General features: G+C 32.1%; 3 protein-coding genes across 3 annotated transcripts in view; all 3 read left to right on the top strand.

Annotated features, from left to right (window-relative positions):
• Positions 1 to 2,112, top strand: part of LOC117129342 (protein Ycf2-like) — a 3,075-nt gene extending 963 nt beyond the window's left edge. Inside the window, exon 1 of the mRNA XM_033282951.1 lies at positions 1 to 2,112. This exon is cut by the window's left edge and continues 963 nt beyond it. Coding sequence (XP_033138842.1) covers positions 1 to 2,112 — 2,112 coding nt within the window.
• A 5,156-nt stretch (positions 2,113 to 7,268) lies between these two features.
• Positions 7,269 to 10,587, top strand: LOC103847370. The gene is made up of 3 exons (XM_009124436.3): positions 7,269 to 8,117; positions 9,264 to 9,417; positions 10,070 to 10,587. The coding sequence occupies exons 1-3, from the start codon at positions 7,269 to 7,271 to the stop codon at positions 10,585 to 10,587; spliced, it is 1,521 nt and encodes a 506-aa protein (XP_009122684.2).
• A 7,382-nt stretch (positions 10,588 to 17,969) lies between these two features.
• On the top strand, positions 17,970 to 20,807 carry LOC103847369 (trihelix transcription factor PTL). Its single transcript, XM_009124434.3, has 2 exons — positions 17,970 to 18,415; positions 19,538 to 20,807. The coding sequence occupies exons 1-2, from the start codon at positions 17,970 to 17,972 to the stop codon at positions 20,805 to 20,807; spliced, it is 1,716 nt and encodes a 571-aa protein (XP_009122682.2).
• The last annotated feature ends 1,827 nt before the right edge of the window (positions 20,808 to 22,634 follow it).

Below are 22,634 nucleotides of genomic sequence, written 5' to 3'. Positions count from 1 at the left end.
TGGCAATTCCACCAAGATCTCTTCGTTAGTTGGGGGAAGAATCCGCACGAATCGGATTTTTTGAGGAAAATATCGAGAGAGAATTGGATTTGGTTAGACAATGTGTGGTTGGTAAACAAGGATAGATTTTTTAGCAAGGTACGAAATGTATCGTCAAATATTCAATATGATTCTACAAGATCTAGTTTCGTTCAAGTAACGGATTCTAGCCAATTGAACGGATCTTCTGATCAATTCATAGATCCTTTCGATTCCATTAGTAATGAGGATTCGGAATATCACTATCACACATTGATCAATCAAAGAGAGATTCAACAACTAAAAGAAAGATCGATTCTTTGGGATCCTTCCTTTATTCAAACGGAAGGAAGAGAGATAGAATCAGACCGATTCCCTAAATACCTTTCTGGATATTCCTCAATGCCCCGGCTATTCACGGAACGTGAAAAGCGAATGAATAATCATCTGCTTCCGGAAGAAAGCGAAGAATTTTTTTGGAATTCTACAAGAGCCATTCGTTCTTTTTTCTCTGACAGATGGTCAGAACTTCATCTGGGTTCGAATCCTACTGAGAGGTCCACTAGGGATCAGAAATTGTTGAAGAAAGAACAAGATGTTTCTTTTGTCCCTTCCAGGCGATCGGAAAATAAAGAAATAGTTAATATATTCAAGATAATTACGTATTTACAAAATACCGTCTCAATTCATCCTATTTCATCAGATCTGGGATGTGATACGGTTCCGAAGGATGAACTGGATATGGACAGTTCCAATAAGATTTCATTCTTGAACAAAAATCCATTTTTTTATTTATTTCATCTATTCCATGAACGGAAGAGGGGGGGATACACGTTACGCCACGATTTTGAGTCAGAAGAGAGATTTCAAGAAATGGCAGATCTATTCACTCTATCAATAACCGAGCCGGATCTGGTGTATCATACGGGATTTGCCTTTTCTATTGATTCCTACGGATTGGATCAAAGACAATTCTTGAAGGAGGTTTTCAACTCCAGGGATGAATTGAAAAAGAAATCTTTATTGGTTCTACCTCCTATTTTTTATGAAGAAAATGAATCTTTTTATCGAAGGATCAGAAAAAATTGGGTCCGGATCTCCTGCGGGAATTTTTTTGAAGATCCAAAACCAAAAAGAGTGGTATTTGCTAGCAACAACATAATGGAGGCAGTCAATCAATATAGATTGATCCGAAATCTGATTCAAATCCAATTCCAATATAGTCCCTATGGGTACATAAGAAATGTATTGAATCGATTCTTTTTAATGAAGAGACCTGATCGCAACTTCGAATATGGAATTCAAAGGGATCTAATAGGAAATGATACTCTGAATCATAGAACTATAATGAAAGATACGATCAACCAACATTTATCGAATTTGAAAAAGAGTCAGAAGAAATGGTTCGATCCTCTTATTTTTCTTTCTCGAACCGAGAGATCCATAAATCGGGATCCTAATGCATATAGATACAAATGGTCCAATGGGAGCAAGAATTTCCAGGAGCATTTGAAACATTTCGTTTCTGAGCGGAAGAGCCGTTTTCAAGTAGTGTTCGATCGATTATGTATTAATCAATATTCGATTGATTGGTCTGAGGTTATTGATAAAAAAGATTTGTCTAAGTCACTTCGTTTCTTTTTGTCCAAGTTACTTCGTTTTTTGTCCAAGTTACTTCTCTTTTTGTCTAATTCACTTCCTTTTTTCTTTGTGAGTTTCGAGAATATCCCCATTCATAGGTCTGAGATCCACATCTATGAATTGAAAGGTCCGAACGATCAACCCTGCAATCAGTTGTTAGAATCAATAGGTCTTCAAATCGTTCATTTTAAAAAATTGAAACCCTTTTTATTGGATGATCATAATACTTCTCAAAAATCGAAATTCTTGATCAATGGAGGAACAATATCACCATTTTTGTTCAATAAGATACCAAAGTGGATGATTGACTCATTCCATACTAGAAAGAATCGCAGGAAATCTTTTGATAACACGGATTCCTATTTCTCAATCGTATCCCACGATCAAGACAATTGGCTGAATCCCCTATGCCCATATCTCTTCAATATCTCATCGATCGGTTCACATGAATAGCCGTATACTCACAATGTGAAAGATACAAGACATCTACGTATATACACGTATATCCAACATATATGGGTTGGTTATACATGCTGATATAAATTTCTTGTCTGTTTCCTAATTTTCTTAAATTAAAATAATAAAAGATTAGTGTTTTCTTGCTCGGAACCTTCTCAGAGAAAATAATTTTTACACACTCTTATTAAGATCAGTTATCAAAGAAAATAAGAAGGTAGATATTAAACGAAAAACGTGCATGCAAATGTTGTGTTCAATATTCGGCGGCTTCACATCATTAACTGACTAATAAACATGTGAAATACTGTCTGTAAAATCTAACAACAAAAAATCTAAGTTCGCAAATAAAAAAGGTAAAAAAAAAATTTTAAACCTTTTCAAAAGTAAATTTTATCAAACGTTAGTTTTTATCATTTGGTTTCAAAATTAGTTTTGCCATATACAGTATAATAGATAATTCTCAGATTTATTTCCATATTCTATATATAGGTATTGTCTTATGGATCAAATATCCACTTGATCTAAACAAAATACTACACAATATATAATTATTGGATTGAGAAAAAACAAACAAAATTATTTGGGAGGATAGAGACGAGAATCCCAAATAAATAAACAAAAAAGAGACAAAATGCGAAAAAGAATCCAATGAGGAAAAACTGCCACGGCTGGCCACGACTTGTGGACGTCCATAACGAGCGGCTGGACAGAACGCCGACTGTATTTGGCACGTTTGGTTTTTCGTGGACGCCCTCGAAGCTCGGTCTTTCTTTATGTGGCGTTGCAAAGTAACCATGAGTGAAAATGAAAAGAAACATGGGCCCCGTTTTGATTTTATTAATATTCATGAATCGATGTTATTGTCTCCTCGTGTCTTATAAGTAGGCTTTCTATATGACTAACTTGTACTTAAATTAACTAACTAAAAAGTTAAAAATGATTTAAAGTAATTGGCTAATACAGCTGTAAAAAATGAACAAAATGGATTTTCCCATGAAAATGACTAGTATAAAAATAAGTATGTCGTAAGTTTGTCTTGATATGTGAAAACAAAAGAATATTGAAAAACTACTTACCAAACACACACCAACCACTAGAAGCGCCACCAAGGTTTACCTAGATACAAAGATGATTAATATCGAAACGAATTATTTAGTTCTTAAGATAAATAAAAGATCTATCAGCTATATCCATTATTGTCCTTTGTGATATTGTTGTACTTTACTATCTGACTTGACTACCAATTGCTTGATTAATAGGGTCGAGTAAAAACTAAAAATAATAAGTAATATCGATTATGCTTTGCTTTTAACCTTTCTATTAGGAAAATTTTGAATATCTCTTTTCAAATTCTTAGCTCTGTGGACATATATATAGCTTTCAACGATTTATGTGTAGATTAATTATACCTGTTTAAAACACTAGTACTTACTTCCTATTGAAGTGTTCCAATCATAGAAATGTCGTTGTCTATGCCAGTTAAGCACAATAATTAGGATTTTTATAAGTTAGGAATTTTCTGTATATCTTATGTAAACGTAATTTAACATACGATTCTATATATTTTGGTATATATACAGGGAATAGGGATACTATATAGTTGTTCCCATATACTCACTAATCATTTCATGTTTGATTATCATTTATATTATAGAAAAAGTTTATGATCGTGACCCAATCTAAAAGTTGATCATCACGCCAATAAAGTCACTAGCGTATAAAACCTTTTAATCTTTTTCGTTTGTGTTACAGAAAGAAAGTGACGTTAACATTTCATCAACACTCCCAACTCACTGTCATGGACCCTATCTTACAGTTCACTCGCTAGATTACTTGAGATTGCGATTGTTACATATTCTGAATATCAATAAAATTGTATTGTTTTCGTGCAGATCAAAATGGATAAATTGTCAGATTTTTAACTCCATCCACGAAGGAGGCGGAACTCATATGGTGACACCAAGACACTAAATAACTAAGTCCCGTATTAGTATAATATATGGTTTGTAATGTACTTATTCCATGCATTCATATTCGCAATATAATTTGACCATTTCTGTTCCCGTCCACAATTACAAAAGATGAAAATGTTTGTATCATTTTAATATTAATCTCAATAGAGATCTTAATTATGGTACGTACGTAATCATATGTTAAAATTCAAATTAGTAATCATGTTAGAAACTAAATACTATATATTTCAATATTTTAAGACAGTAGGGAATTATTTGCGGTAATAATGTGTTACAACTTAAACCTCAATCCAAACTCTAAATAATGTTACATTAAAAACAAAAGAATATAATTTAGCATAAATATAAAAACTAAACACGTGTAAAGTAAAACCATTTTGTGATCTCTATGAATGTTACTTTGGAATAGTTTTTCTAATTAAAATTAATTTGGAGTAGTTAAGAAAAAGAATTACAAACTAACTTTTAGGGTGGCTGTGAAACATTCGGAATCTTTTTTGAGAACAAGTATAATTAGTTTCCATCATTATCCACAATATGCTTTTAATCATTGTATCTTAATTAAGTGTAATGAAATAACTAAGCCACAGTGTGTACATCTCTTTTCTGTATTTCTTTTATTAATTTGTCTTTTTAAAATAATGACTTCATTAATTTATATTCGCTCCGTTTTTAATATAAGTTGTTTTAGAGAAAATTTTATGTTTCAAATTATATGACGTTTTCGGTTTTTTATGTAAAATTTATTAACATTTAACGTTATATAATGATAATATAATTTTTATTTTATTATTGGTTGATTTGTGATTAGGTAAATAATTAATAATGTTTTTGTTTAGAAAATATAAAAAATTAAAGATCTTTTTAATCTATGTGCACAATTCCAAAACGACTTATATTAAAAAATGGTGAGAGTAGTTTACAAAAAGAAAACACCAAGTATAGGAAAATGGTACTTACAGGAAAATGGTTATTATTAACTTGTCAACGAGTTTATTCTGTGATCTTCTTAATATCGATTTTGTTTGTAACAAATCACTTATATATCTTGTATAGTTGTATGTAAAATTATCTTTGATTTGAAACTCGAATGTGTTACAAACTAATCAAGAATGATATTAGAATAAATTAAATACAATGATAATAGTAATTAAACTCTAATACAGAGCCAGAGACAAACCTTCAACTACTTACTCTAGAACTGGTTGTTGGGTTCTTTATAATATTATGACACATCTAATTTCATGCCTAGGATTCTCTCAACTTGTAGAAATACTTTCATTTTTCTGTGGAATGGGAGTTCGCTTATCTCAGATTTTCTTGGGTAATTAAACGTGTTTATTACCACAGTTTTATGTTTATTTATGCGAATCTTAAAGACCATTATGAAAAGCTGGACCATATTACGCACACGCAATGGCTCCATACAGTAAAATCTTATTCCTATAAATAACTTTTAACTAAATAATTAACTCAATGTTTCGATGCATATGCAACAAAAACATTGATCCATGCAGTTTATACTATTTTTCGTGTAACCTATAAAACTTTAGGTTGGAGAAACTCGACTTTATCAGAGAAGCCCACCCCACCACTGGAAGCAGAAAGTGATTGAAGGAAAAGAAAGGAGGGCACGCCTTGCTCTGACCTAACATATACATCTGGGAACTATATAAGGAAATAACTGTAATCAACTTTATAAAAATTACAAGTCTCAGAAACACAATCATAATTACTTCTTTTCAAAAAACAAAACAAAAGTTACAAAAGGTTATTTATTTTTAAATTAAAGTTGATGTGTATATGTAGTAACCAATCAGATGACAGAAATAAAATGTCGTACCGCGTCCTTCTTACTGGCAAATCTCTATGCACGAGGAGCATTGTATACCTTTTTTATTTCAGTTGCATTTCGAATTGTAAATTTGAATTCCCCTTCAGAAAACTTCATGTGTTTGTTGTGTACATATGTAGTTTTTTTATAATCAACAAGTTACACAAAGAGTCTATCAACATATTAAATTAGTTCATTCTCTACTTAAAATTCATTAATTTATACGTAACGCTAAACGGATAGTTACATAAATTTGTACTTACAAAAAAATATCAAACTGTTTTCAGTCCAAAAATTAGGATATCATCCACATAGTTTGAAACTCAATATGCTTCACAGATTTTTTATTGTTTTTAAACTTCATACTATAATTAAGTTATAGTTGTAGTTTTTTGTTATTTATTTGCCAACAGAAACATATTTTACGCATCGAAGCTTAAACTATCAGCGTAGAGTTTTCGAACTTAAAAACACTATTCAGTGTAATTTAATTTTATTCGTGTGAAGTTTCAGACAGAGACTAAATTAATTTTAACATGAAGGTGAGAAGTAAAGGGTCGTCAAAGAAGCAGATGCAGTCAATATCCAGTTCCTATAATAAACTGGGCATGCGTGTTATCTTTTGTCGTTTGTATTAATCTCTTTCACTATTTCTTTTAGTTAGCCCTAATTTTTAAAATATATTTTGTGACTCTTTCCTCTTTGTGATCGTCAACGCTTTTGCCTTTGGAGGAAAAAAGAGAAGAGTTTCACGCAAATGTGAAAAATGAAAACAACTATTCCATGCTATTATCGAAACAAACGCTCCCTAGATTTCTTTTTTGTTTTGTATCTATTTATACATAAAACACAGAGAGATGAAACAAAAGAAATCACTCATCGTAATATAAATAAAAAATAACTAGAAGTGAAATAATTGCGGGGATGAAAATAATAAATAACAAAGAGCAATTAAATACAAAGGGGACCAATTCCATTAAATAAATATTTTTGTGTTCATGGCTGGTATAACATTGAGGTTGCCTTATGAATTTTAAAATACTTTTATTTTTGTTGGTGTGCTCTTAAATCACCCATTACACAACAAACAAAAAACCTAGACAAAAATAAAATTAATTTTTAAAAATTTTGTTTTGTGTCTTCCTAGCTCCTACCTACAATAGTATTTACTTTGCCCTTTGCCTCGATCTTCTTAACCATCTGAATTTTTCGAATCACCATCACAATCTCTCTATCTCTAGCAGAGTTCAAACACAACACTTTCTCTTTAGTTACAAACTGAAAGACTTGAAACATTTGTCTTGTCTTCTTCTTACTTTGTTGTTGTCTGAATACTTGATAGAATGGCGTCTCAGAGACACTTAAAGGATCTTCTTGAAGAAGACCAAGAACCATTTCAACTTCAGAGTTACATCTCCGACCGACGTTGCCAAATCAATCCTCCAGCAACGCATTTACAGGTCAAGAAACGAAGAGCCATCTCTCAAAACGCTGGACTTCCTTCGCGTTTCTGTCGCAACGCTTGTTTCTTCTCCCTACGTGAATCGCCTGACCCCAATAAGTCTCCACTCTTCGAACCCAAGTCGCCGAACCAGAGACAAAACGCAATGTTCGTCAACATACCGGCGAGAACCGCGTCGATGCTGCTAGAAGCTGCGGTTAGGATACAGAAACATTCATCGTCAGAGGGGTCAAAAACAAGAACACGTAACGCAGGAAACGCGTTTGGTATATTTGGATCAGTGTTGAAGAAGCTAACGCACCGTAAGAAACGCGAGATCAGCGGTGGTAATGACGGTGACCGAGTTTCTTCGGTGAAAAATATGGTAAGTTGGGAATCTCCTCTTGTTCGTAAAATAGTCACGAGAAAGTCCAAACGCGAAACGCAGAACCCCGCGTCTGAGCCGCAGTTATCACGGAGGTCTAGTAGTAGTGGTGTTTGGTCAGAGAGTGTTATCAACGAAGAGAGATCTTATGACTGCGATTTTGAAACGTCTATTAGCTCGAGAAGCGGATCTGACGGTTTAGATGAGTTTGCGAGTGAGCTAATGAACGGTGGAGATTTCTCAGAGGATAAACGTTTTTGTGAAAGCCCGTTTCATTTTGTTCTACAAACAATGCCTTCCACCAGCGGTTTCAGAACGCCGAATTTCTCATCGCCTGCGGCTTCTCCACGCCACGATTGTCAAGAGGTTTGTCTCTTTCTCTATCAAACAATTAAATATGATTAAATTATTAATCGTATTCGTTAGTTAGAAAAATGACTGAAAATAATTGATGTACATACATAAATAATTAACTAATCATTGATGGAAATGTGTTTTTATTTGAACCTGAAATAATAATAAAAAGCTTATAAAGGTTTAATTAAGACTTATTCTTAGGTCCACCCCCTATGGTGAACCTCTAGGTTCACCAACCAATAGGATTGTTTTATTTTATATTCGATATCTTTTAAAAAAGGAAACAAAATATTGTCAAATTATATTATGTTTTTAAAATTTAAAAGTAAAAAAAAAATAGTAATAATTACAAAAAAAATATTTTACGTCGTCAGCATAACATTAAACCCTAAACCCTAAATTCTAATCCCTAAACCCTTAATCCTAAACCCTAAACCCTTGGATAAATCCTAAACTCTAGGATAAATCCAAAACTCTAAATCAAAATTACTATACACTAAAACATTCAAGCGTTTAGGGTTTAGGGTTTTAGTGTTTTTTATTTAGAGTTTAGGATTTATCCAAGGGTTTAGGGTTTATCCAAGGGTTTCGGATTTACCCAAGGATTTAGGATTTACCCAAGAGTTAAGGGTTTATCCAAGGGTTTAGGATTTAGGGTTTAGGGATTAGGATTTAGGGTTTAGTGTTTTGTTGAGAACATTAAAATATTTTTTTTTTAATTCTTTTTTCGATAACTATTATCTTTTTTTATTTTAAAAACATAATATAATTTGAGAATATTTTGTTTCCTTTTTTAAAAGATATCAAATTTGAAATAATGAAATTCTATTGGTTGGTGAACCCAAGAATGACTCTTTAATTAATGAGTAGTTTGACTCTTTTTTGACCCATTTGAATTAGCGGCAAAGTAAGAGTAATTACATTAAATGACAAAACTACCCCGAAAACTCATCAGTTTGGTCTTTTCGAAGATGTAACAACAGTTGAAGCCAAAAGCAAGTTTCGTGTTTTCGAAAATCAACTCAGCCTTTTGTGATGTTGAAAACAAAGACGATCTTTGTCTCTGACATGCAAATCTCTCTCTCGTGTTTTTGTCTCCAAAACTAATCAGTCAAATTAGCATCTTCTAATCTGATTTGATTATAAATTAAACAGATGAAGAAAGAGAGTTATGAAGTAGAGGAGGAAGAGGAAGAAGATAAGGAACAGAGCAGTCCAGTTTCAGTTTTAGACCCTCCATTTGAGGACGATGACGAAGACATTCACATGGATGACAATAACATCACTTCAAGCTTCAGATCTGTACAAAGTACGTTTTTTCTCTAACCAATCTTTTGCCTTAAATTTTCATGTTTCTTTTCATTTAATTCGATATTTTTCGTATCTTATAGTTTACCCTACTCATTTATTGTTTCTTATTACATGGTTTCTAAAACTGTTGGATATGTTGTCCTGAGGTTATGTTTTCGAAACAGAACAGTTGCATGTTCGTGAACGAATAGTTGTTTGTTGCACTGAACAATTATAGTGTACGAATAATAGTGTTTGTTAATACTGTATCTTTCAGTTACTTTACATGTTAGCTAGCGCATGCACAATGTTTGTTTAGAGTTTCTCATTGACATTTTTTGTTATAAAGTCGTGTGACCTTTTCTTTTAAATTTTGGAAAATCAACATTGTGTATATATTTCCATATTGTTAAATAGGTAGATTTCTTTTTACATCTGGGAAAGTTAATATTTGTGTATATTTTCCATATCGTTAAATAGGTAGATTTCTTATTATATTTTGGACAGTCTATTTGTGTAGGGATATTTACTCATATTTTGCAAAGAATTTGTAGGTTAAGTTAGCATTTTGCATGTATAAAACAGTTATAAGCCCTTGAATATTTAGACTGATTAAAAGGAAAAAAAAATATTTAGACTGATGGTTTTAGTGTCTGAATCTCGATTTGCAGAAGCAAAGCATCTACTCTTACAGAAGCTTTGTAGATTTGAGCAACTCGCGGGTTTGGATCCCTTGGAACTCGAGAAAAGAATGTCAGACCAAGAGAACGAGGAAGAAGAAGAAGTGAAAAATCGTTATCAGTGTGAGATTATAACTCAGAGAGTTGTTAAAACGTACTTTGAAGATATGAGAGAAGTTCCCGAAGGCATAGAAGCATTGATCTCAGACCTTGTAGCAGAGGAATTACATAAGGACAGCTTTATGCAAGGCGGTGAAGCCCAAGTAGCCAAAAGTGTGTGCGAGAGATTGAGATCTTGGAGAGATGTGGAGTCAAACACTATCGATATGATGGTCGAACATGATTTCAGAATAGAGAGTTTGGGTACATGGAGATCAAAAAACGACTCTGAAGTCGCAGAGGTGGTGTTGGATATCGAGTTTGAGATTTTTGAGGATTTGGTTGAAGAACTATCACAAGACATTGGGGTGATAGGTTATTTATATTCGGGTAGCTTCCGTCACAAGTAATGACAACTAACCATGTGTATTTTTAAATGGATGTATCTAAAAGTTTTGCTAAGAGTATTAAGGTTTGTTTAATTCCTTATCAAAACTGAGAAATTCATAGGGCCGGTGAAGTTATCAAATCTCTCGGGTCGGGTTTTGACCCTGATGGGTACTCGAGTTGGGTCGAGTTCTGAACTTGGTAGCTGTAATTGTAAAACTCAAACAGATGTAAAATGCAAGTCAAAATCGTCAGTGTTCGAGAGTAATATATACTTAGGGGGCACGAAATTACATTGTTTTGTAGGATTCATAAGGCCCAATAAAACGAAAAGAACAAACACTTAATTTGTAGATTGCCGTATTGTGTGCACACAAAAAAAAAATACCGTATTGTTACATATGCTGCTTCTTTCTATCATTATTTTTATCACTAATCATCAAATGTTATAATAGAGAAAGTTGGAATTATAAAAAAAGCTAGTTAAAAATCCTCAACGAGTAGTGCTTTTATAATAATATTTTGATACAGTAGTGTATATTTTATTGACAAATCTTGGCAAGATCTATAAAAGGAAAATGTTTCGAAAAGATAACGAAAAAGAGAGGTATGCTTTTATAAATAATCAAATACATACTATTAACGTTTTACCTTTTGAAAATAGCACAATCTTTTTCCTGTGGGATCGGTTTTCTTGTCACATAGATCTTCACCTAATAATTGAGGTCGATGTTAATGGCATACCATGCTTTGTTTGTTTGTTTCTTATACATTAGAAGATTACTTGGAAGAAGGAGAACTTTACGCTCAAATCACTTGTACGATTTTTTTGTCATCCACATGTACGTTTAAAAATAAATACAATGGTGAAACAGACTGTAAATCAACATATCAAAATACCAAAATCCGATTTATAATCGAAACTGAAAGAGAACCAAAAATTTAGATTGAACTCTCTTTGTCGAAGAAGTCGTTGTTTCTAAACATTATTTTATTTGTTAACTTCTCTTCTTTTAGCAAATTATCAGTTGTGTCGCTCTTGATGCAATCTAGATTTTCATTACGTTTTATTTTTTTACCATTTAGAAAGAATTGTAACCAAACAAAGTCATCTTTAAAAAAAACAAAGATAAAATATATTTTTTTTGCTAAGAATGTACAAATTCGAAATTTTACAAATGCAGATAAACAGAATGTAAAACCTCTAAGCATATAAATCATCATTTCCAGCACATATATATTTGTAGACTACATCGGTTGGTATAATTAACAATAGCATTCCAGAAATTATGTACTCGCTCAATGCGAAAATATCACTTAAGTTGGGTACCAGTCTGAGTTTTGTGTGAATGATATATACTTTCAGGGTTCCCTAATGCATGCATCCGTCGTTTCAAACCTACCATCAACATGGGCCTTCGCACTATATTACCTTTTCTTTGTTAGAAAAAGAGTTATAAAAGGAAAAGGTATACGCCAAATCAAGAGAAAGCCTAATAAATCAAATTCCAGCTGGTGGCTGTAACCCCACATTCTTATCGACATCCATCAATGTTCTCCTCTTATCAAACATCAACTATATAAGCCAGTAGAGTTTTATTTCCATTTTTTAACCAAAAACTACGTTCTCATCGGTTTGTTAGATGATTGTGTTGTATATAAAGAATAAGAACATCTACGACAGGCCTTTAATTCTTTAAATTCTGAGGTTTTTAACTTTCCAAAAAATTTTAAAACCATCAAATTTTGAGCGCATGAATAATAAAACTTCAATTTGAAATTTCACTATTCACGGATTCAAAACATTATTTACTTTTCATTTTTGTCATTCTTTATTATTGATACATAAATATGTTAAAATTAAACTAAATTATCTAAAAAGAAATATTATACATATGTATAGCCTACATATGTAGTTAACCATTTTGTAACTTTTTTCTCTCTAATTGATGCAGTTTTAAAAAATCTTTTTAAAAAGAAAATTGGTGAAACCAAAGTATCTATATATGAGTTATAAATATTATGTTTAGCATTTTTATTGTGTATTATTATTTATTTATAAAAGTTTAATGCTTATAATTAATTATCATGAAGACTGAGGATTAAAATGTAATATAGTGAACAATTTAAAGATATATTTGAGGTTCTTTGCTGAAGCAACTCATCCTCTCTTTTTTTTTTTTGAGCAACTCATCCTCAAACCCTCATTTTGAAGATCACCTTCAAATATAATACCAACATAAAACTATTATTTGGTTATTGTTGTGCAATTTTAAAAATGATGTATGATTTTAAAAGTTATATTTAATACTTTTATAACTTAATCCATTAGGCCAGTAGATTGCTGCAACATCTTATATAATCTGATATGTTTTGCAAATTGTTTCTTGGTTACAAGGAAAAGGAAAATGAAATTATTTAACTTCATATACCTAAATTCTTTTTTTTCTGTACTAGAAAACAATCTAAATAAATAGAAAAACTGTTAGAGAGCAATAATGGTGGATTTTACGAAACACTTTGTCTGCACATATGAATATACGTATATATGTGTACATTGCATGGATCGAACGTCTACCTACGTGAAAAGTAAGTCATCAGGTCTGATCACTCTGAGATTCAGACTTTCATTAATATTTTTCTTTTTACTATAAATCTATAATATAATAGTATAATTTCATTGGTTCTTAGGAATTATAATACATTGAATTATATTTCTTCTATGGTGAACAAAAAAATTCTTCTATTAATTGATCTTCTTAAAAAATGTTTTATTTGTCGGGCTTAAAACAAAGACTGAGTGGGTAAAACTGAGATTCTTCTGTTCAGCATGTTTCCCTCATTAGGAACTCTCTTCTATCATCTTCTCTTACAGTTACTATACACTGTCCATGATTGCATCACTCTCTCTATACGTTCCCTGCTTTCATTTCTCGTTTTTTTTAAATGTATCTCTGCAATATTAAGAATTGATTGCGCATCTCTCTTTCCACACCAGTAATCACCTCATTATATACTCCATTTATATATTCCATCTGTTCCTAAATATAAATTTTTGTAGGTAAAACACACTTATTAAGAAAGTTACTTTTTATCTAAAAAGTATTATTAAATTTTTTAATTTAAACTAATCAACCAATTACAAAATAAAACTATTAAAATTTGATTGGTTACACAGTTTTTGATAAATTTAAAGGTACCTAAAATATGAGAACATTCTACATATTGGAACATAAAAACTATTCTAAACACCATATATTTAAGAACAGAGGGAATATAATCTTTCGGCATTAAAACAAAAGATATTAGGGCCCAAGATATTATAACTGTATATATATGCTGCTTTTTGGTTGTCCTTACTCCTTGACTCCTTTCTAAGAAATAATTACATCTTCACCTATTATTTCTTTAATAATAAATCCAAAGTGATCATTAAGAATTTGTCGGCATCAAGCTCTCTCATGTCATATACTAATTAAGTAAACTTAACTATTAGATTATTTGGAAATAAAACCCCCTGTATATTCATGAATTTGGGTACCCTGGTCCACAACTTTGTGAGGAAGAATGTCTTTCAGTTTTAATATTTAAACGATATGATTGCTAAGGAATATTATATATCGATTCATACACAACAATGGAAATATAGATCTTGTTAACAAACTAAAGGAATGGATGATAGATCTTTGATGATAGAACAATATATTATATAAAACAGATCATGGTTGAGGCAACTTTCCCTTTTACAGTAAAACAAAGTTAATTTGCTTTAACGAGAATCATAACATTTTTTAAAAGGGTCATAGAAAACAATAATAAACACCCGATGCTAGTGTTGTCAATCTAGGAAATGGTATCTCAGTATATAAGTGATTAAAGTTGATCGTAAGTAACCCATATTTTGGATGTGTAATTCATCAATGAAACTTGTATTCAGTAGTTTTAAGTGAAAAGTTGTACCTTCATATGAATTCTATACATTTTGTTCATCATAAAGTACGAATTTATAATCAATGTAGGAATACTATGGTGGTGTACGAATGAATAGAGGCCCTACCGCATATTATTGAAAATACTATTGTCACATATTTGAAAATTATGGCATGTGTACATAACATCGACCCATCTTAGTAGTAGTAGAGCTCGGATTTTAAATTCACTTTCGCGCAAAAGTATGCTACTTCGACTCTAGCCGTTGTGGAAACTATAGGCCACCTATTAGCAATGGTTAATTACATCTCTTCATTTTTTCATGGCCAACAGAAGTTTATTTGAGTCCATACTACGTATTAGCAATATGTTGAAAAACTATTAGCAATATATATATATATATATATATATATATATATTATGGACGTACGACAATAATTAATTCGAGTAATGCCATAGTGTGGGTTTTTTTCTTGTTATATTATTATAAAAATTTTATTTTTATTTTGTCAATGATCTGATTATATACCAATATAGAACCTAACTAACTATAATATAGGCAACATACGAACGATAAATGATTTCATAGATATTCCATAATAACTTATATATATTTAGCCAACATAAGGATTCAAGAGGGGAGTGATGATTTTAATTACACCTTATCGACAACATATATATCTATATTTTTTTGAGCAACATATCTATATTTAATATATAATTTTATCATCACTAAAAAAATATCTGTGTTTATCGAATCACATATACTTGATGTGAAAGCATCAAGCCATTGATCGATCACTAGACATGTCCTTTGATTGATCAATATACAAAGACTTACACATGTCCTAGTGTTTAGTAACTGGCTTCCCATATTAATACAGAAACAAAATTTATAATATTTTAAAAATCAAATATGTTATTATAATCTTGACAGAAATAACTCTTGTTATGTCAAATTTATACATATATAGTAATAAAAATATTTTTCACCAGATTTAACAGTATTGTAAACATATTTGTGAAATTATAATCACAACCCGAACATATAACTGAATTTTATAATGTGATAATTTTATAGTATTGTCTTGGGACAATAAAAATCCAATACGGCTTAAATGTTATTATTGATATATATTGAGTTGTTGGTAACTAAGAAAATAGAAGAAACACCTAAGAACATTTTATACTTATTTGATTTTTGTTGTATAGTCTACCGATTTTAGGTACATCATTCCATATAGGTAAACTTATTTTGTTAGTGTTTCAAAAAAAAAGAAGATAAACTTATTTTGTTATTAAAAGAATAGGTTAATGAATTCTAACTCAAAGATTTAGATTCTTAAAGTAAAATCAAAATCAAAAGAAGAAGATAAGGGATCAATCGATTTGGGGGTGGTAAAACAATGAAGAGGTATGTGACAAATGCAAACCCTAGCTACTTGTATATTTGCCATCAAGCCATGGAAGAAGGAAGCAATTATTTGCATATTTCCTATCTGAATAAAATAAAAGCAATAGAAAAAGAAAAAGAAAAAGAAACGGCATCGTTTTAACGTAAGGTTCTGAGGAACTGTTGAAGTCTCCCAATCAAGTCAAAAGGAAAATTTTCTAGGGGTCCTATAATAATAGACGGCTTCAAAACTGACACGTGTCTTCAGCCCATCATTAAACATAATAAAGTTTTTGTTCCTTTTCCAACTATTTTTATTTTCCTCATAATCTTGTTTCTTTCTTCATGTGTCCACTAATGTTTTTTAATTATGAAAATATATAATTCATTTGGTTCATGACTATGAAATAATTACAGTGGAATTTAGCAAAGAAATTCAATAGCAGGTTTTGACATACAATCAATAACTATTTTATAATGAAACTCAAATTAATAATTGAATGTAATAACTGAACAACAAACTCATATGATGAGCAAAATTTTAAGCAAAAAAAGAAGAAGAAAAAACTCATATGATGAGCAACAATAGCTAAAGCGAGTTGAATTTGATTACATAATTTACATATCCCATATATGAATGCATCTACTAGTTATCTCTTTGAACCAAGCCAACCAAACCATGCCCGAATTGTTTTCTTCACATATAAAACGAATTTATGGCTTCAGCCGGTTCCTGGTTAAGTATTTTATTTTATTTTTTGAAAAGGTTAACTATATACAGCATGGATCAAAAAATTAGAGAAGATGTTAAAAACATATTATAGTACTTAAATCATATATTTACTTTATATATATGAATTTGAATGTTCTAGTTTCATGAAATGAATTAAGAACTAAAAACTCGGTGAACATTAGGATTGAAGCAATAAAAGTGTCAGTAAAGGAACAACAAAGCCAAATGGTTAGGGATTAGACAGGTTGAAATGTTGGGGAGCATAAAAGCCAATAATTTGGTAATTTTTTCAGAGGACCCCCTCTTATTGCGGCCAATTGGTTTTATTTAATACTATCTAATAAACTCACACGCACATGTCTAGCGAATTTTATCTTAAAGAGTTACATGCACTATGCTATGCAGAATACTTATTTTTAATGAAATACGAAGCTTTAAAAGCTGAATCACGGATCTAAAGTAAAACAAAGGTACAAGAATTTATCAGCAACAAAAAAAAAGGTACAAGATTTATTAACATGACAATGGAAGCGTCGTAAATATAATGTTAAAAAGAGAACTATATTATTTTTAGGATATAAAATATAGATTGACTCATTTACATATATTTTTGTTTAAAGTAGGAATATAGAAACACTAAAAGTATATCATACTTTGATATATTAAAAAAAATCCTAGAAAAACAAGAGATGAAACCAAATAATGATGCTACCTAACAAATCAAGGGAATGATTTAATAGGGAACCCTTTATTTTCAAATAAGAAATTGTGCCAAATATCACATGTGCAAATTGCAGGAAAATGATCATCATACAAAATCCAAATAACTAGTGGATCCAAAATATCAAGTTTGTTCAGGTAATAATTTAAAACCAAAACTAGAGCCAAGATCTAAAGAAGAATGCCTCGATATATTATTGTCTCTAAGTGAGACAAAACCTTACATTGTTATGAGTAGATACACATCAATGCACACATGTATTCAAATTATTTGATAGAAATAATGGAAACTCAGACACGCATATGGTATAGTTTTTTTATAGAAAAAAACAAATACATACAAAATATGTATGTGTATCTGTATATGTATCAATACCATCTCTCTCTCTCTCTCTCTCACGCCCACACACATTCAAGAAGAAAAATAATAAGGTTATCAAGTCATGGGACCATATCGTCTCTATAGCTTACATTCGACCTTTTTCGTGGACTACACGATCTGTCTCTCTCTCTCTAAAAAAAAAAATTTCAATCTTTTCTCTCCTTTTAATTAAAGGATTTAACCTTTACTCTTTTCTTCTTCCCTCACTGTCGATCGATTTTCTCCTTCAGCTGAATATATACTAAAAATGGAAGATCATCCTTCTCAGTACGGTATACCGGAGCTCCGGCAGCTCATGAAAGGTGGAGGGAGGACAACATCACCGTCGACTTCTTCTCATTTCCCCTCTGATTTCTTTGGCTTCAACCTCACTGCGCCGCCGCAGCAACACCGTGTACAGCAGTTCACTACTGATCATCAGGAGATGGGTTTCTTGCCACATGGCATACATGGATTGGGTGGGAGTTCTTCGACGACCGCTGGAAACAACAGTAACTTAAACGCGAGTACTTGTGGGGGAGGAGTTGGGTTTGGTGGGTTTCTCGACGGAGGAGGCTTCAGCGGCGGAGATGGCGGAGCAACGGGGAGATGGCCGAGACAAGAAACCCTAACTCTGCTGGAGATTAGATCTCGTCTTGATCATAAGTTCAAAGAAGCTAATCAAAAGGGACCTCTCTGGGATGAAGTTTCTAGGTTTGCTTCACTTACCCTAATCTCTCTCTCTCCTCATTTTTACTTTTTTTTTGTTATAAATAAACTTTATGCATATTTCTCAAACAAATTCATACCACAAGAACTTTTTATTCATAGACAATGTCTCATATTTTAATGTTATAGTCAATCTGAAGAAAACTAGTTTCCAACTGATGAAATTAATAACATTTGTTGATAAACAGCACTCCACTTCTTCAGGTTCTCTTTTTCTTCAAAAAAAAAAAAATTCTTCAGGTTTTCTTTCTCAAAAAAAGAAAAGGTCTTCAGGTTTTTTTAAATGGAGTATTTTAAATCTTGAGTATGTTGTTTTATGGGTTTTCTTTCAGATTTGAAAAGATTTGACCTTTCATACGCTTTCTTGTTAAAATTTATATCTTCCATCAAGTGAAAATCCCGAAGACAAGTTAAATCTTTATTTATTTATTTATGCATTAATAACTAGAAAGAATGTGACCTCAGCATTTTCCTTTCTCCTCAATTCGAAATACTTACATCCCACGTATATAAACACATATTGATGATGTGTATAGACAGAGTAGTCAGTTCCAAAACAATTTCTTTAGTATAGATCGTTTTGTTTCGGTCAAGAGAATGACCAGACCTTGGCAGTTTCAGTTAAGACGTTATCAGTGCTTTAAAAACCCAAAAGGGTAAAAACATAAACAAGAGTAAAACAAAAAGATTTATTATATCTTCTTTGACTTCGATTTTAGTTTTCTCCCTTTCTACTGATAACTTCTGATTCAGCTTTCGTAGCTTCTGAAGATATGTACCCCCTTTTTTTTGTGTAACTATGCATAGAAACATGTTCTTGTGTTAAACTATTAGTCTCGAAAACAGTCTTGGTCCGAAAGTTATAACCAGTGTTTGTTAGGAAAAAGAAAACAAACTTTTATGTGAGTCACTATCTTAATCTTACGCATATACACCATACAATGTTATTATACATGCCTATATATATATTCTACGCATGAAAATAATGTAAATATGAATATCTTGTGAACATTCAATGATTCAGAAGCTAGTTTCAAGATTAGGGCACTGTTTTAAATTTCAATCAACCATTGTAGTCTTCCTCATTCATTTTCTTTTATTATTTAGGATTATGTCTGAGGAACATGGATACCAAAGGAGTGGGAAGAAATGCAGAGAGAAGTTTGAGAATCTTTACAAATACTATAAAAAGACTAAAGAAGGCAAAGCCGGAAGACAAGACGGTAAACACTACAGATTTTTCCGGCAGCTAGAGGCGCTCTACGGAGATTCCAACAACTTGGTTTCTATTCCCAACCATAATACACAGTTCGTGAGCAATGCTCTTCATGGTTTCCACGCTCAAAACGTTACTACAACAACGTCTAACATTCATAGCGTTGATGGTCTTCATGGTTTTCATCATCAGCAAAGCCTAAGTCTCTCTAACAACTACAACTCCTCAGAGATGGAGCTGATGACTTCGTCTTCTGAAGGGAATGATTCTAGTAGTAGAAGGAAGAAGAGGAGTAGTTGGAAAGCTAAGATCAAGGAGTTCATTGATGTGAGCATGAAAAGGTTGATAGAGAGGCAAGATGCTTGGCTTGAGAAGTTGACAAAGGTTATCGAAGACAAAGAGGAACAAAGGATGATGAAAGAAGAGGAATGGAGAAAGAGGGAAGCTGCAAGGGTTGATAAAGAGCATTTGTTTTGGGCAAAGGAGAGGGAACGAATGGAAGGTAGGGATGTAGCTGTGATTGAGGCATTGCAGTATTTGACCGGAAAGCAGTTGATAAAGCCATTATGCTCGTCCCCAGAAGAAAGAAATAATGAGAATGGAAGCGATCAAACAATGACTACTAATAATGTTTCTGTTAAAGGAAGTGGTAGATGCTGGGATGAGCAAGAGATCATAAAGCTTAGGGAGATAAGAAGTAGCATGGACTCAGCGTTTCAAGAGGTATTGGAGGGATCCTCGGATGAGTTTCTATGGGAGGAAGTCGCTGCGAAGTTGACTCAATTAGGGTTTGATCAGAGGAGTGCCTTGATATGCAAGGAAAAGTGGGAACGGATAAGCAATGGAAAGATGAAAGAAAAGAAGCAAATCAACAAGAAAAGGAAGGAGAATTCGTCAAGCTGCGGCGTGTACTATCCAAGAACCGAAGAAAATCAGATCTATAACAATCAAGAAAGTGGATACAATGATAATGATCAGCATCATCAGAAGATGAATGAACACGGCAATAATGTTGGTTCTTCAACTTCAAACGCAAACGCTGGAAATCCAAGCGGCGCAATGGCGGCTAGTACAAACTGCTTCCCGTTCTTCATGGGAGATGGAGATCAGAATTTGTGGGAGAGTTATGGTTTGAGGCTAAGTAAAGAAGAGAATCAGTGACTAATTTCTCCCAACCAAGCAGCAGAAGAAGAAGGTGGTCATGAGGTTAACTAATTCTTTTGAGTTAGCTATATTATATGAGATAAACCTTGACTTAACTATTTTATGTCACATGATGCTTAGAGTGAAGGGAAATAAATATTTTGTTGGGGCTTACCAGCATATATAAGATGAAAGTCAATTTAAAGTAGGCTTTAACCAATGATTATTATGTTTTCATGTATTTATGCTGTAAGACTTTTTATATCAATCTTTTCTCCTAGTGTTTAACCTTGACTCTAGTAGCATACACATCTAGACATATAAATGATTTATGCTTAATACTTAGATCGCATCTCATAATAACAAAAATTTAAAGATGAGTATATATATTTCACATCGAAAGGCAAAAACACGCAAAAGCAGACAAGACATATCATAAAAATAGGTAACTAAAAAGAAAACAAATCATGCATGTCTCTAAACCACTCCACATTTTACCGTTAAATGTATCCCCCCCCCCCCCCCCCCCCCCCCCCCCCCCCCCCCCCCAAATTAAACCAAAATTTTGATGACTCGTATAAGAGCATGCTATTGAAAACGTGAAGGAATTGACTGGTCCCATACTTAAATGTTTTCTAGTTTTCTTAGGACGATTATGAGCACATTCGAGAGCAATAACACATGAACCAAACGGTTCTTGTCCATTGATTTCACAATATAACATGTTAATGTTGATTGAATGAGACCAATAATTGTTGACAAAAAAAAAAGAATGAGACCAATAATTATTTTCTATTGACTGAATTTTCGATACTTATTAGGAAGATGTAATTTATGATGCATTTTCAATCTTGTTTGGTGTACGGTATCTTCAATACTATGTAGAAAACAGAAAAAGACAATCAAACCTGTTTTTCCCTTTTATATTTCCAATTTACCAAGCTTTCTGCCATGGTCCGTTTCATATATAACCACTTTTTAAATGATCAAACAATTATACTGAGTTTTTATTTGATTGTTGTAAATCGTAAAATTTAGTAAAACTTTGGTCTAGAAAAGTCAAACTAATTAATGTATGTACATAAATGGAGATACAAAGAAAACATACATAGAAGGCTAGAGAAGTAAATTTGGGTAATCCTAGAGAGAGAGAGACAAAGAGTTATGAAGATGGGGACAGGGAAGAAGAGTGGTGAAGTAAGCTCTGGTCGATTCAGTGTGTTGATGGTCAGAGAGAAAGTAACCATTTGCCTTTATCTATCTCCATGATCTCACTCTTCTCCTTTTGTCCCTATTCCCTATAGATACAGTGAGACACGAGCACGAGTCAATACAATCTTTTGTGCGTACACATTATTTACAATGTTGATTAATTCTGAATTGTCTCTATTCTCATTTAAATGCTTGTTTTATTTTATGGGTTCCACGCAAGACCAGTCCTACTTCTAGAGTTTGATGATTCTTCTTGTCAAACTTTATATTTACTGTTCAAATTAATTTAGATATTGATGCTGATATTTGCACATGTCGACATATATCTTGTGGAAATATAAAGAACACGTCACACAATAATTTTCAGAAGCTCAATGTTTACTTAATCTTCAAAACATTCCATTACAGACCACTGATAAATCTAGCTAAAGATAGATCCTAAAAGTTCTGTAATTTTTTTTTTTAATTGGCTATAGCTTTTTTTGTAACATATTGGTTATAGCATCAAAGGGAAAAAAGAAGTTTTCAGAGTTTGTATTCTTTTAAGAGTTTTGGTCTAAAATACGAAAAAGTAACAAAAAGGGATTGTTGACTTGTAGTTGTAGCTAGTGAATAAGGACTCAAGTTAGAGTG

The sequence above is a fragment of the Brassica rapa genome, chromosome A10 (assembly GCF_000309985.2).
Source record: "Brassica rapa cultivar Chiifu-401-42 chromosome A10, CAAS_Brap_v3.01, whole genome shotgun sequence".
Lineage (NCBI taxonomy): Eukaryota > Viridiplantae > Streptophyta > Magnoliopsida > Brassicales > Brassicaceae > Brassica > Brassica rapa.
Note: the sequence above shows the minus strand (reverse complement) of the source record. Positions and strands in the feature narration are given on the sequence as shown.